General features: G+C 35.9%; 2 protein-coding genes across 5 annotated transcripts; both read right to left on the minus strand.

The window, feature by feature from the left end:
* Positions 8 to 5,543, minus strand: LOC109362604 (uncharacterized protein At4g06598-like). 4 transcript variants are annotated; one of them, XM_019608518.1, is made up of 6 exons: positions 5,324 to 5,543; positions 5,153 to 5,221; positions 3,092 to 3,803; positions 1,666 to 1,759; positions 1,426 to 1,552; positions 8 to 757 (listed from the first exon to the last, which is right to left on the minus strand). In XM_019608518.1, exons 3-6 carry the CDS (start codon positions 3,784 to 3,786, stop codon positions 555 to 557), a joined length of 1,119 nt encoding a protein of 372 aa, XP_019464063.1. In that variant the 5' UTR covers positions 3,787 to 3,803; positions 5,153 to 5,221; positions 5,324 to 5,543; the 3' UTR covers positions 8 to 554. The 4 variants fall into 4 exon arrangements, with proteins under 4 accessions (XP_019464063.1, XP_019464064.1, XP_019464062.1 ...); XM_019608519.1 differs by lacking the exon at positions 5,153 to 5,221 and having other exon boundaries at positions 3,092 to 3,825; XM_019608517.1 differs by lacking the exon at positions 5,153 to 5,221 and having other exon boundaries at positions 5,324 to 5,539.
* Positions 10,094 to 14,442, minus strand: LOC109362672 (magnesium transporter MRS2-4). The gene is made up of 4 exons (XM_019608636.1): positions 13,988 to 14,442; positions 12,467 to 12,909; positions 11,912 to 12,175; positions 10,094 to 10,669 (listed from the first exon to the last, which is right to left on the minus strand). Exons 1-4 carry the CDS (start codon positions 14,295 to 14,297, stop codon positions 10,391 to 10,393), a joined length of 1,296 nt encoding a protein of 431 aa, XP_019464181.1. The 5' UTR covers positions 14,298 to 14,442; the 3' UTR covers positions 10,094 to 10,390.

Here is a 14,758-nt window from a genome sequence, read left to right on the forward strand (position 1 = left end):
GCCAAAGTTTTAGATAACACAAATGACTAGAGGAATATCTCAAGTCAGAGTTTCTCACTGCTACCAAACAGCCCTGAGTTGAGAAAACAATAACTTTCATTAAAATCATATTACAAACATTAGCTTAACATAATCCATAGGAATAATGCACATTCAAACAGCCCTGAGGTAATTGCAATTTGCAGTTGCATGAGGACGAAACAGCAGAAATTCATAAGAGGGGGCATACAGTTACATAATCACTACAAATAATACAGTGCAGGTGAAAGCTTGGAAACTGTTCGTTACCACCTCCGGTAGGTCAACTGACAGATAGAATAAGATTTCAGCAATGACCTCCAGGTGCACATTGAATGGTAATGATAATTTAATAAATAAACAAAAAATGAAAAGACTAAGAAAAAGCTGAAATTAGCAACATGGTCAGAGAGCGGGAGAGGGCACATGCTGGAAATCTCTGCACAATCTCACACATGGGAAGGAATCAATTCGGTTGCAGGTTAGGCAACACTGGGCAGATGTAGAGGCAGAATGCAGCTACAGCTACTGCAAATCTAAATTCTGAGTGCTCCAGTGGCAGGGTCATGGCCTGAATTGGTGTCCTTGTGCTTTAGAGAAATGTTTGCAAACTGAGATTCAAGGTCTCTGCTGTTGGTGCGCCTATGACTAGCTGATGGTTGTTGCGGCTTAAGTGTTTGCTGCTGCTGAAACAATGCGCGCAATCTTCCAATCTCTCTTTCCAGTACTTCCTGTTCCACTGCATTTCACATTGCACAATTTTTAGTGTACAAGACAAGCTCCTTTCATGTCTGATGATACTAATCATATGCCTTAAAAGAATTGAAGGGACTGACTGTCATTCGTTTTTTAGAAATCATATAGTAACTAGTAACTTCAATCAGTATCCTAGATGACTAGATTCTTTTGAATATGACAAATCAAACCACCCCTTCCTTAATCTCATGCTAGTAATTTTTCTTGCAATCATGCTCAGGTAAATAGAAGGTAGAACTGATTAACTATATACTTCCATGCCACTTATATGCTACAAATAAAAAACATCATGTATTTCCTTTCTATTAATCTATAAAATGAAATGAATCATCATTTCACAAGGAGTTCCCCAACAGGGCAGCAGGGGTATGAGAGGATTAAATGCAAAATAGAGAGATTGACATTTCCAAATTTAAAGAGAAGAGACATCTGGGTTATTAGAGCTTAGGTGCAATGGTAAGGTTATTGTTTGGTGACCAAGAAGTCACAGGTTCAAATCCTGGAAATAGCCTCTCCACTTATGGGGTAAGGTTGCATACATATTCCCTCCCTAGCCCCCACTAGGTGGGAACCTCATGCACTGAGCAGCCCTTTAGAGATATAAGTTACACGAAAACCTCAATTGGTAATGCTCTGATAATAGCAGCTTACAATATTTGATAAGCTGCTCCTGTGCTAAACTTTCTAAGCGTTGCTTGAGTGCTTTATTCTCCATACTCAGGATAAGATTTTGCTGGTTAAGAAATTCTAGTTCAGCTGACACTTCAGACCCTTCTGCCTATGTATTGACATATAGAGGAAAAGAATCAGAACTTACAACTATCCCATAAAAATTATATATGCATTCTCAAAACAAATGTCATTCTGCAATCATGCAGAATGTTGACTTACCGAAAGTCCAAAACTTACCTGCAAAGCTTGGACATTTCTTTCCAGCTCAGCTATGTATTGAAGTTTACGGACCCGTGAACGTTGGGCAAATTGCCTGCATTAAAAGTGTTTCAGAAGTATTTTCTCTTGCCATATAGGAATTTTTTGGTTGCAATTCAAATTTATGTTTTGGCAAAAAAGGACTTTTGGCCCCTTAATTGTTTTGACATTTTGGTCCCTTAACTCTATTCCATTACCACGTTAGTCCCTCCGTTAAAACTTTTGGTAACTTGTAAGTGAAACAACGTCATTTTGTATGTGAAACGGACAGTGTTACCAAAATATTTAACAGAGGGCCTAACACGCTAATGGAAACAAAGTTAAGGGACCAAAATGACAAAAACAACTAAGGGATCAAAATGAGAAAAACAACTAAGGGACCAAAAGTGTGTTTTTGTCTTTATTTTTTCAACTCAAATAGCAAAAAAAGAAATTACATGAAGAAAAGCATGGCGTATTTGCTTCCCCATCCCTCCCCACAATATCCCAATTTTGTTTGCATGAGAAAATAAGTAAACCAAATTTAGTAATGTGCACTCCATTTTATGTGACAAATAACTGTTATAACTTATATTTCCCCCTTCTAAGTACATCATTAAGAAATTATGCACCACATGCATAATAACCTTTAATTTGATACTATAAACATAGGCAGCCTATTTCGAAAAGTTTAGAAGGAATGATAGAGCATAACATGGTCTGATGGATTTGCTATAGGAACCAGTTCTGAATGGAAGAGAAAATAGATGGTACAGAAGCAGAAGGTCAAACCCTTAAACAGAACTTGCAGCCTATAAAGCACGGATACGGATACGTGTGTCAAATACGATACATATCTGATACGTCGACACACATTTTTCTAAAATATAGGATACAATATGTTTAGGGATATGTATATAAAATAGTAAAAAATACATAAAATATGACTAAAATTATAAGTGTAAATCAAAATATCCAAAAGAGAAAATATAATGGAAATTGCAAATATTGCCCTCCAAAATTCCAAGTACCAAAACTAGAAAATATAGTAGAATAATTCATAAAATTACTTAAATAAGTTGGTTTTTGCTTGATTATTGGGATGTTGCTTAGCTTTGATAAAGCATATCATATTTTATCCTATTTTTTTGTTGAAAACATATCAAAAATGTATCTTCATCTTTATTTTTTTTACTTTTTTATTTTAATTTTTGGATACTCTACGGATATATATCCTTCACGAATCCGAGTGTGTCCGTGTCGGATACGTGTCCGACACTGATACGTGAGGGTGTTCAACGAATCCGTGCTTCAGAGCTTGCAGCCTCTAGATCATATACTAGTCGTAAAATCATGCAAATTATTGTAAGTACAATAAAATCAGAAAACAGAGAAAATAACTACATACTGTTTAGCACGTTTTGTATCTGTCTCAGAAGCAGATGACTTCGCATGTGAACCATCCTTTCGTTCAGAAGATGATTTTGTATCCTGTATGCCAGGTTCTAGTGAGTCGTACTTTTCATTTGCAGTTGATGGAAGCCCATCTGCTTCATGTGGTGCATATGGTGATCCTGAACTCTTCAAAACAACATTTTCTTTGCTAGAGGGAGAAACACCTGGATGAGTCATGGCATTTGAAAAAGAGTCCCATGATCTATTTCTCTGTTTTGTTGCATTCATTTCTGCATACGTGGGTATATGATGACCGTCTTTGCCATGACCAAATTCTTGAGATGACCAAGATGGAACAGATAGCAAATTCTGACCAGCATAATTGATATTAGTCGCATTAACTGTATCTAAGTATGCAAAAGAAGAATCACTTGACGAACGCCGATGACCACCCCTTCGCACAGGTGTCTCTGGCTCATTAAGGAGATCATCAAGCCATGAGGGTTGCTCCTCCATAACATGGCTCTCAGATGAAGTACGTTGGTGGTGTGTATTTCCCTCTCTACGATTCTGAAAGGCTTTTGAACCAACTGCAGAATCAGCATATGGTTGCGAAACACTCGGAAATGGACTTTTAGGAGGAAGAAGAGGATGTTTTCCATTGTACATGAAATTTCTGACACCTGATGAGCCCTTTGAATTTGCCATAGAAGCAGAATAAATACCTGTCCAGTAAGAAGCAACGAATTACAAAAGAATGTGGTAAAGTATGTGAAAAGATAAAGAAGTTAATACAATAGACAAATATGGACAGATATTCCAACAAAAAAACAAACAAGGAGCATCTTATCAAACATGTTTGAACCACCTAAAGCTAGACTCTAGAAAATAGTTGCTACCTCAACTTTATCTCCAATGCATTCATCCCTAATTCTATTTTGTCTGGTGTGTCTACTTATCCAACACAACATTGTCAACAACCATAAACAAGTAAAAATAGATACTTCATTGAGATATACACCCAATGTTTAAAATAGCGGTTGTGGTTACTGTGATTGCGGCCATTGCGATGCAGATTGCAGCCATTGAAATGTGAATTATTTTGTAATTAAAAAATATTTTTGAGTTGGATGTGGACCAAATGCGATCTGATGCGGTTGCATTGCAGCCCAATGTGACCACATCATTGTGACTCGGGGTCACACCACAATTGCAGTTTGATGCGGTTGTTGCGGTCACCACAATATTGCGGCCGCATCACGTGACACGGTCTGCAATTTAAATCATTGTTAATATGCCTAAGAACTAAATATTCCATAGCTCTACAAAGCACATATTTGGTTGGATAATATCCCACCTAATGCTAGCAGGTTTATAAATCTATACTTTTTAACTTGGCTAAAATGCAACTCTAAATTTTTTGAAGCCACCTCATGAACAATCTAACTTTCACTTAACACAGATATTATACCATATAATTGACAAATGTTGTCCGCTCTATCTTCCCGCACAATAAAGGAGCATCACATGCTATATACATTTTCATTATTAGCAAGCACACCCGGTATCAAATACTACCCAGCACATTAGCATTCATAATCACATCTCCCATCATGATAACCACCAATTTTCAAAGTTTAACCTCAGCTACCATGCTGAATAAATTGGCATACATAAAACTCAAACTCAAATCCAAAAAATTGTATCTTCCAAACCTTGCAAGGCAAAAGTTCAATCCCAATGTAACAGAAAACTCATCAACAATGATTTAAGAACGAAAAAAAACAGATTTCTGGAGCCACTAACTGGAAAAACTATCCAATCTCCAAACAAAATTTTACAGAAGAAACTTTCCACCCACAAAAATTTAAATAAAAGATGGGACTAATAGAAAAAAATTAAACGTATCTAGCTAAAAATTATGTTTTATTTTGAAGAGTCGAGAAAGTAATCAAATATAGAAAGTTTACGTTGCTGCATTTCCTACAGAATCTACCCAAAGCATGCATAATTGCATAAGCATGCATTCAGAAATTAAGAAAAAAAATAAAATTCCACGAAAAAGGGAAATTACTGTTAATGGAAACAAAAAAGCTGCAATGTGCAAGACTGTGGCATCAATCGGCCAATAATTTCAAGCTGACTGCAAGAATTAGGAACAAAACGGAGATAAATTCGTATTAGAGAAGCAAGCGAATTTAATTTTGAAAGAAAAACCAAAAAGAGAAAAGGGAAAAAATCTAACCTTTGGAGATTGAAGATTCGAGATCCCTAAATGCAATGGGTAAGAGGAGCTTGAAATCGAAGCAAAGTTTTCTCTTTCCAACTTCTAGGGTTCGTTTCTTCAACCACCTTTGATTCTCTCTCTCTCTCTCTCTCTCTCTCTCTCTGTATATCTCTCTGTCTTGTCGTTGAAGCTGGGGTGGGGCTTAATTGCAAACTCATCAAATTATACTTTTGCCTTTTCACATTTTAACCCCCAAAAATGTCACTTATTCTAAAATTGTTACTCGTAATTTTCTGTTTAAAAATAATAATACGCATATTAAAATCAAAACAAGCTTTTTTTATATAAACCAAGATTACTCAAATGGTTAATTTATAAGTCATAACTTATTGTATGAATGTGCATACTCAGTATTCTTCAATCTAGATTAAAAAAATACTCAATCAACCTTCACCGGACAAACCTCACTTTTGTGGAATGTTATGTTTCAATTATGCATACCACGTAGGCCACAACAAACTCACAATTAATTAAAGGTGAGAAAAATAAGTGTCCCAATAAAAAAACACTTTTTATAATGTTATGTTTTTTTATTATCAATCTGATGAATGTATTTAATCATAGCTTATTGTACGAAAACAGGTTTACTTTGATTCCAAAATTTTAAATACACGGATTAAAAATCAGTGCATGGCAAAAAGCTGCTTCCTTTTTAATGATTTTTTAAACCTATTAAGATTGCGATGATAAAAGGGTAAAATGTATCTTTATATAATAAATTAAATATTTAATATTCTGAATTTAGTTCTTATTTCTTAATTCATTATCTTACACCTAACTTTTATGATTAATGCTTTGTTTGGTTTATGAGAGAAAATAGGATAAAGGAATATAAAAAGAAATAGTATAAATATAGAGAAAGAAATAAGAAAATAAATTAATCATAAGAGTTGTTTGGTATGATAAAAACATGAGAGAATTAGAAGAAAGAGAACTATATTTATCAAATAGACAAATTTACCCTTTATAATAATGAATATATGATTAAGATAAGGATGCTATGGTAAATTAAAAAAAAATCTTTCCAATCTAACTTTTCTTCTCGTCCCACCGCTTTTAATTTCTTTTTCTTCTCATTCTCTTCTTCCATGTGAGAGAAAAAGGTTCTTTCTTCTTAAACTGTCTTCGTATTCTATTTCTGCTACACCCTAAGAATCTCTTCTTTTAACAGTACACAATATATAATAAAATTAATATTTTTATATAAAATAAATGAGTATAAAATATCTACTCATACTGTTGATGTTGATTTAGGTTGTTGTCATGTTCGCACGCCTATTTTGTCTATCGAAGACATTGATGCTCTGACAGTCATAGTTACTATGGAGGAAGTGACTAAAGTGGTTATGAATATGAAAATTTTCAAAGCTTCTAGTCCTGATGGTTTCCAACCCTAAGAAGTATTGGCAAATTGTGGGGGTTAAAGTCTGGTCCTTGGTGCATAATGCTTTTACACTTGGTTTCTCTGATAGTCGTCTCGTGGAGACTCTTGTTGTGCTTATTTCGAAGATTGATAATCCTATTTCCTTGAAGGAGATGAGACCTATTAGTCTATGTAATGTCATCTACAAGGTGATAACGAAGGTGTTGGTGAATAAACTAAGGTCGTATCTGGATGATCTAGTTGGTCCGTTACAAAGTAGTTTTATTTGTAGGAGATGTACTTCTGATAACATCATTCTTACTCAGGAAGTCATGCATTTTCTGCACAGAACCAAGTCGAAGAAGGGAGCTATGGCGTTTAAGGTGGACCTTGAAAAGGCTTATGACAAAGTCAATTGGGATTTCTTACAACTTACTTTGACTGAGTTTGGTTTTCCTCAGATTTGTGTGGATCTAATTATGTGGTGTGTGAGGTCCAGCAACATGTCTATTTTGTGGAATGGTTCTAGATTGGAGAAATTTGTGCCCACTAGAGGTTTTCGTCAGGGTGACCCTATGTCTCCGTACCTTTTCGTTCTGTGCATGGAGAAGTTAGCCCTATTTATTCAGCAAAAGGTAGATTCTGGCTGATGGTTGCCCATTAAACTGTCAAGGGGTGGGCCACCCCTATCACATCTTTTGTTCGTTGATGATGTTCTTCTTTTTTGTAAAGCTTCGAAGGCTCAAGTGAGGTGTATTAATAATACCTTGGACGTCTTTTGTAAAGCTTCTAGTCTCAAGGTGAATGTGGACAAGTCTAAGTTTATGTGTTCTAGGAATGTGCTTGTGAGTAAACGTAATAGCTTTATGAGTATCTGCTCTATGCGAGCTATATGTAAACTTGATAGATATTTGGGTATTCCTCTTGTGCATGGAAGGTGCCAAGGTCTATGTTCAACTCAATTCTTGAGAAAATTCAGAGGTGTATGTCCACTTGAAAGTCTAATCTCCTGAATAAATCAGGTAGGCTTTGTCTTGCCAAATCTGTTCTTAATTCGATCCCTACTTATACTATGCAGACTATGTGGATTCCTTAGACCGTGTGTAATGACATTGCCTGAATGACTCATAACTTCATCTGGGGTGGGGATGTTCGAAGGCGCAACCTTAACCTGGTGAAGTGGGATATTATTACTAAGCCCAAACATCATGGTGGCCTTGGTCTTCGTGATTCTCGCTCGGTGAATACTTCTCTCCTTGGTAAACTTTGCTAGAGCTTATTATCTGATCAGAATAAACTTTGGTGTAATGTTTTGAGGAGTAAGTATGTGGGTGACCTCTCGGTTTTGTTTGTTATTCAAAAGCCTTGTGTTTCCTATACTTGAAAAATCATTTTGAAGGCTAATGCATTGCTCAAAGAAGGCTTTGCCTATCATGTTGGCAGTGGTGACCAGTCTTTCTGGTATGATAATTGGTGTGAGTTTGGTAAAATTTGTAACATGGTGGACTATGTTCATATATCTGATACTCACCTTCGTGTTAGTGATCTGTGTAGAGATGATTCTTGGGCTTTCAACAGTTTATCAACTCTTCTTCCGCAAGAGGTTTGCCAATTGATATCAGATTGGGTTGTCCCCAGTTTCTCTTCGACTTAGGTTGGTTGGTTTTGGCATCACCATGCTTCTAGTAGCTTCACGGCTAATTCTGGTTACAATTGGCTTAAATCTAGTGACAATGATGATCTTCATAGCTCAGAATGGAGGTGGGTGTGGAGGTTATTGGTTCCAGAAAAAGTGAGATTCATGTGTTGGCTTGCGATTCATAGCTCGCTCCCTACCAATGATCTTCGTTTTCAGAGACATATATCTCCGACTTCGGTTTGTGCTCGATGTAATGGGTTTGTGGAAGACCTTTTCCATACTATTAGAGATTGTCCTAACTCGGTCCTTCTTTGGCATCGTCTTGGATTTGTCCATCCTAATTTCTGGAGTAATCAACCCTTCAGCAGCTGATTGAGGTATAATTCTACACTCCCTAATGGTAGTCTTTTCTTAGCAGGCATCTGGTGGACTTGGAGGTGGAGGAATAATACCATTTTGGGTACTCAGGCTTAGGATATCACCTATGTGGCTGCTCGTGTCCATCAGGACTATAGAGATTGGGCTTATTCTAATTTAGATTATGGTTATGGGGATATCTCTATCTCTCCGGTTCAATGGTTTCATCCTGCAGCTGGGCAAGTGAAGCTTAATGTGGATGACAGTTGTTCTATGCATTCCAATATCATGGGTGGCGGTGGTGCTATCCGGAATCATGAAGGAAAATGGCTTCTTGGGTTTTCATCTTGTGTTGGAGTTGGTTCTGCTGTTAGCTGAGTTCTTTGCGATGGAACAAAGATTGCTTTTGAGTTGGGATGGGGGATTTCGATCTGTTGTGCTTGAGTGTGATTGCTTGGAGGCTGTGCAAATTATTACGAAAAGTCTTGTGGTTAGATACTAAAGGATTTCCGAAGTGGTGAGTCGAATACGTAAGCTATTTGCTCGTTGCTGGGTGGTTCAGATTAGCTTTATTCATAGAGAGACTAACTCATTGGCGAACTTTATGGCAAGGAAGTGTGCTCTTTCGGGCTCCAGTCTCAAGATTTAGGTGACTGCTTCTGCAGGTGCGTCAGATTTCTTAGTTTTGGATGTCTTAGCTTAGTTTTTATTTTTATTTCCGTTGTACCAAAAATAATATCTACCCATATTAGGAAATAAATTATCTTATTTCATCACTAAAATTATGACATGTCCTATCTAATATTTTTCTGGAAAAAAACATTTCTAAAAGCTAAAAAAATAATACACATCATAATTTTAGTAATTGGATGACATAACTTATCTTATAATATAAAGATATACCTTATTCTCAAAATAAATATTCTACACTAACATATAAGGAGTAAATTATGGAATGACATATAAGAAATAAATTGTGCTATGTACTTCTTGAGTGGAAGTAATTTCTCTCGTTTTGTGCATTAAATGATATTTCTTCTTTAATTTATAAGTCAGCATAATCCAAAACAAATTAGTTTCTTACCCAAAAGGGTGAGGTGATACTTTTGATAGTACAAAAAGAATCACAAATAAAATACAAATTTATTTTGGTTTTGAGTAGCCCTTAGATGTACAATATTTGTTTAATTTCATGCTCCTCAAAACCAAAAAAGTTTCTTCAATAACTCAATCAATTCCAAATTTACAACTTAATAAATTAAAGGTCAAAAGCTAAGGTATGATCAACATGGGCAACCCATAATGTAAACGGATATTATTGGTTAAAAAAATTACCAATCTTTAAAAAGCAATTAATGAATTAACAATGTTCATCATGCAAACAACATGCATATATAAAATAACCAAGCCAATATACATTTATTTGACACCACATAGTTGCTAGATGAGGACAAAAAAAACCAGGTAATAGTGTCATCTACAAAATACTTCTCCATGTTAAAAGCAATATTGGCAGTTTGGGAAATCCTAGAACCAGCTAATAACATTATACAAATTGAGATCTATTCTTCATAAGCCATTTATTCCTTTTCATTCTTCACATCACTGAAAGATGAGACTTACATAGCCAATAGCTTCAACACAAGTAGCTGATAGCAAAACATGGTTAAGATCCCAGCAACTTTTTCCATTTTGCATATGACCAAATAATCAGGAAAAGGAATATGCAACCTGCAGATATGCTCCCAACAAAGGGCCAGAATAAATTTTTTGTTTCATATAATTCACATGGAATGTTCATACCGAAAGCACCAGCAATCAAAGTTTCAACAGCAATGGCGAATGATGCAATGGTCAGTGTCAACTGCAGCTGAATAAGTTCGTTTCTATGGTTATCAAGTTGGATGTTGACATAGTCTTCTGTATCATCAATATACTCTCTAACCTGAAAATCAATAGCCAATAAGAAGTGAGAACTACACCACTTCTATAAAATGATAATAAAAATGAAACAACAATCCCAGTAAGTCTCTTGTATCAAAGTACAAAAGCACAAGTAACTGCATCTTGGAATCAAATTTAGCCAACATTTTAAAATGATATATAAAATGGAAATATACATCAGTCAATCCAACATCAAGGTCCATCAAACATTACTACTTTCCCTTCTAATTAACCCATCCCATACTTATTTCTTTTATCAGAAAAGTGAAACTTATTAATGAAATTGAAATTTTCCCCATCACATACTTTGGGGGACTGAGTAGCAGTGATGCATCAAAATGCCTGTCATACCAGGTATCTGATACATATCATATCGGGAGCTTAGGAGCGGTTGGCCCTGGGGAGGTGCAGTAAGTGACTAAGTGCGACCGCCATGCTCACGTTAATAAGAGGTTCATTTTAAATAAAAATATATCTAATTAAACACCTTTTTTCTGATTTATTTTATTAGTATGTTTATTTTTATAAATCATATAATGATTTTATTTCATTCTATAATTTTACTTTTTAAGTCATTTGGCGAACATGATAACAGAGAAAAAATAGTTAAAATTTTAGAGCTCTTTGAAATTTAAAATTTGATAAATAGTTCTGTTGGCAAAGTTGCTGAACATAAAGTGGAGTACCCACTAGCTACGCAACTTTCCATATCCCCATACAAAACTTTGCCTGTGATTTTTTTAATAAATTTAGGGCCCATATTTTATCCACGCTAGGCCTCAACTATGTCAGGACCGGCCTTGCAGGAGCTTTGATACTTTCTAAAAATCCATCGCCACAAAACTAGCATTACCACTAATCCCTAAGCATTATCTCTAGAATTATGGTAACAAAACTTGCTACCCCTATTCGTGCTGGATTAAATACATTACTGGAAGCTTGAGAATACCCAGGGCAAGCTCACAGTAGCAGTAGCATCAAATTGAAACTAGCAACAACAACCTATTCTCAAAACAAGAGAAAAATAAAAAGGAAGGGAGAAAGAATCACAATTCACATGTCACAACAAACTTTGTCCAGACTGAGTCATGTTATGGAAATCAAATGTATATATGACTTTATCATCTAAAAGTACTAGAGCACTTGGATGGGATGATAAAATCAAAATCGAGTATGACAAGTTCAACCTTCAAAGTTAGACACAGACATGACTTCAGCAGAATTTGGTCATAAAAACACTTACAGACAGTATCTTGTTACGAGTTCCATCCAACTGCATAAAATATGCTTCAAGCAACATCTCCAGTTCCTCCACATCATTATCATCATTGCTAGTCACAAGACTTCCACTTCTGGTAGAACCTAATCGGCGAAGGTTAGAAAGGTTATTTGAGACTGTGGCTCCAGAATGGGCCTCAAATTGCTGATTCTGCAACCACTTCCTGGTCAAATATAACTGTGCCATATCTTCATTGTCATCTAACAGATGTTCAATTTCATCCCGGACCTGTAACAGTGGGTCATGCATTTCCTAAGAATGATATAACTTATTTATAAAACAGAGAAATGACCTATAGCCCTCTACTATAGGATAGCCTATTACCACAAAAAAGGAAGCACAGTACAGTGGACAGATAGAGAAAACTCAAAAATATCCTCAGTGACTTGAGCAACCTTGGGAAACGTGAAGACTACAAAAATGGATGGTGACTATAGTAAAACTAAACTAAAAGAAACAAAGGGAATATAATAATGGGAGGAACAGCAGGAAGAAGAATATTGTACTTATGCAGCATACCTTTTGCACACGTGCCAGCAAACGTGTAAGGTTGCTCTTCAAACTTCGCACATGTTCAAGATTCTTGGTGCTAACGTTCCTAGCCAATTCATCTAGTACAGGGTAAGCACCTCTCTCAAGGTCTGCCACACTTGAATCCAGAAAAGTACAGACAACTTCTAAAGCAATCTCCAAAACTCGAAACTCAAATGGAAGCTCAGCTTGCAAACCTTCAGCGGATTCTGGTGCAGGTAACCATTGTCTACCAATAGAAACCTGCATATCATTTTCTTGTTCATCTGCAGGTCCATGAAGCTTAGGTTGATTTTTATATGGAAGTTGTTGCCTGAGTTGTTCAACGAATGGAAGAACCTCCTGGCGAAGAGGATCAAGCAATAGCACTTCTTCAGCTGTGACTATAGCCTTTATAAACTCCAAATTAACTACCATTGCTCTCTCTCTGGCTGCAATGAAAATTATGTGATTCCAGTCCTTATATAATCATGAGAACTTCCACATGAGGAGGAAAAGTGAAAAGTATAAGGAGAGTAGAACCACTACAGTGCCTATAATTGTGAATAAATATTTGAACACCAGAAGAGAATTAGTAAACATAGAGATGCTGCCAAAACAAACATAATTTTCTTCCACATAAGTCCAAATGCAACTTTTTCATGTGGCTCAGTGCACGAGGTTCTCACTTAATGGGGTTTGGATAAGGTAAATATCCACAGCCTTACCCCACAAGTGGAGAGGCTATTTCCAGAAGTCCAAACACAACATTAATTTGCTACTTTGGCAAACATAGACATGTAAAATGCACACAGGAAGTATTTGAAAGAGCATATAGAGTTTATTTGAGTTCTAAGAATATCTTATGATCCTCTATAAGCTCTTTTTTCCTTACAGAGGAGGGATGTATGAAGATCAATTATGAATAACTTTATCGGAAAAGCTTAGGAAAACATGCTCTTTGTAGTTTATTCAAAAAGAAAAAAACTTATTGAATAAGAAATTCATTAAGTTATTTATCCAAACACACCATAAAAGTCTACAAACTAGTCTACCTTTTACCATGCATTCATGCAACCCCCATATTCATCCAATTCCCTTCAGCACAAAAGTCACATACCCCGAAAGCGATTAGTTCCTTACCTATAAGGTAAAAGATACTCTTGGTAATACAAAAAAAACACTCAAACAATGCACAACACGAATTCCTAATACTGAAACCTCATCTCTCAATCCAAGTTACACAGAATCCATAAAGACATAAGGGTAGGAAACACAACACAATTTTTACCACCAACCCAAAATTGGAAGCTGAAACATAATTCAACTAGTTTCCAGTAAAATCAGAACTACAACAAAAATTCCCACAAACCCTAAAACTCATAAACTTCAAAAGAAGAATTTCAAAAACCAAAATCTCAAAGTTCAAACATAGCTAAACATCATAGCACTACAATCAACCACTCATAGAAACCCTAAAACTCAAATAACAAAGCCAAAAGGTTAAAAAATCAAAATTCAATAAACTACCGAGGATATTAGAGGAGTGAGAGAAGACAGGGCCCAAAATCCTCAAATCCCTAGCAGGAATCGCAGCATGACGGATGATCATATTCTTGTCCCACTCCACCAGCTCCGATCTTCCCGTCCGATCAACCCGCATCCACAACCTCGCTCCGCCGGTCTTCTTCTTCGCCTTCGTCACCGCACCGCCGCCACCGTTTTCGAATGAGGAACCGGAAATCGCGGGAGGCGGCGTTGCCAGCGGAGACTGCGACGGTGGCTTCTTGGTGCGGCGGCGTGGGGATGAACGGCGAAAGGAAAAAGGACCCTTACCCATTATTAAAAATAATTAATTAATAATAATAATAATTAATATTTGAATATTGGGTAGTGATAATGGGAATGGGAGAGAGAGGGTTCTTCTTGTTCTTCCATATAATACAAATCTCTCTCTCTCTCTCTCTCTGCGCCTTTTGTTTAGAGAAGTTAATATAAGAAGAAGAGTATAAATTAATATGATAATGATTGATAGATTAAAATAAAGTTAATTTTAAAACAAACAGATTTAAATTTCACTACTTTCTGTTGTTGCTGTTATCCTTTTCCTTCAAAAGTCAATGTGGCATTGACTTTTTATTTAATTTATGGTAACTTTGTTAGCATCAACCATTTCTCTAATGGACAACTGAAAATTACTTTCATTCGAGATAAAATATCAAAATTAGTCTTTTTGAGAATTTTTATTAATAAAAAAATATGTGCAGTAACAATGTATGAATTTTACACACTGAATACATC

Source organism: Lupinus angustifolius, chromosome LG12 (assembly GCF_001865875.1).
Source record: "Lupinus angustifolius cultivar Tanjil chromosome LG12, LupAngTanjil_v1.0, whole genome shotgun sequence".
Lineage (NCBI taxonomy): Eukaryota > Viridiplantae > Streptophyta > Magnoliopsida > Fabales > Fabaceae > Lupinus > Lupinus angustifolius.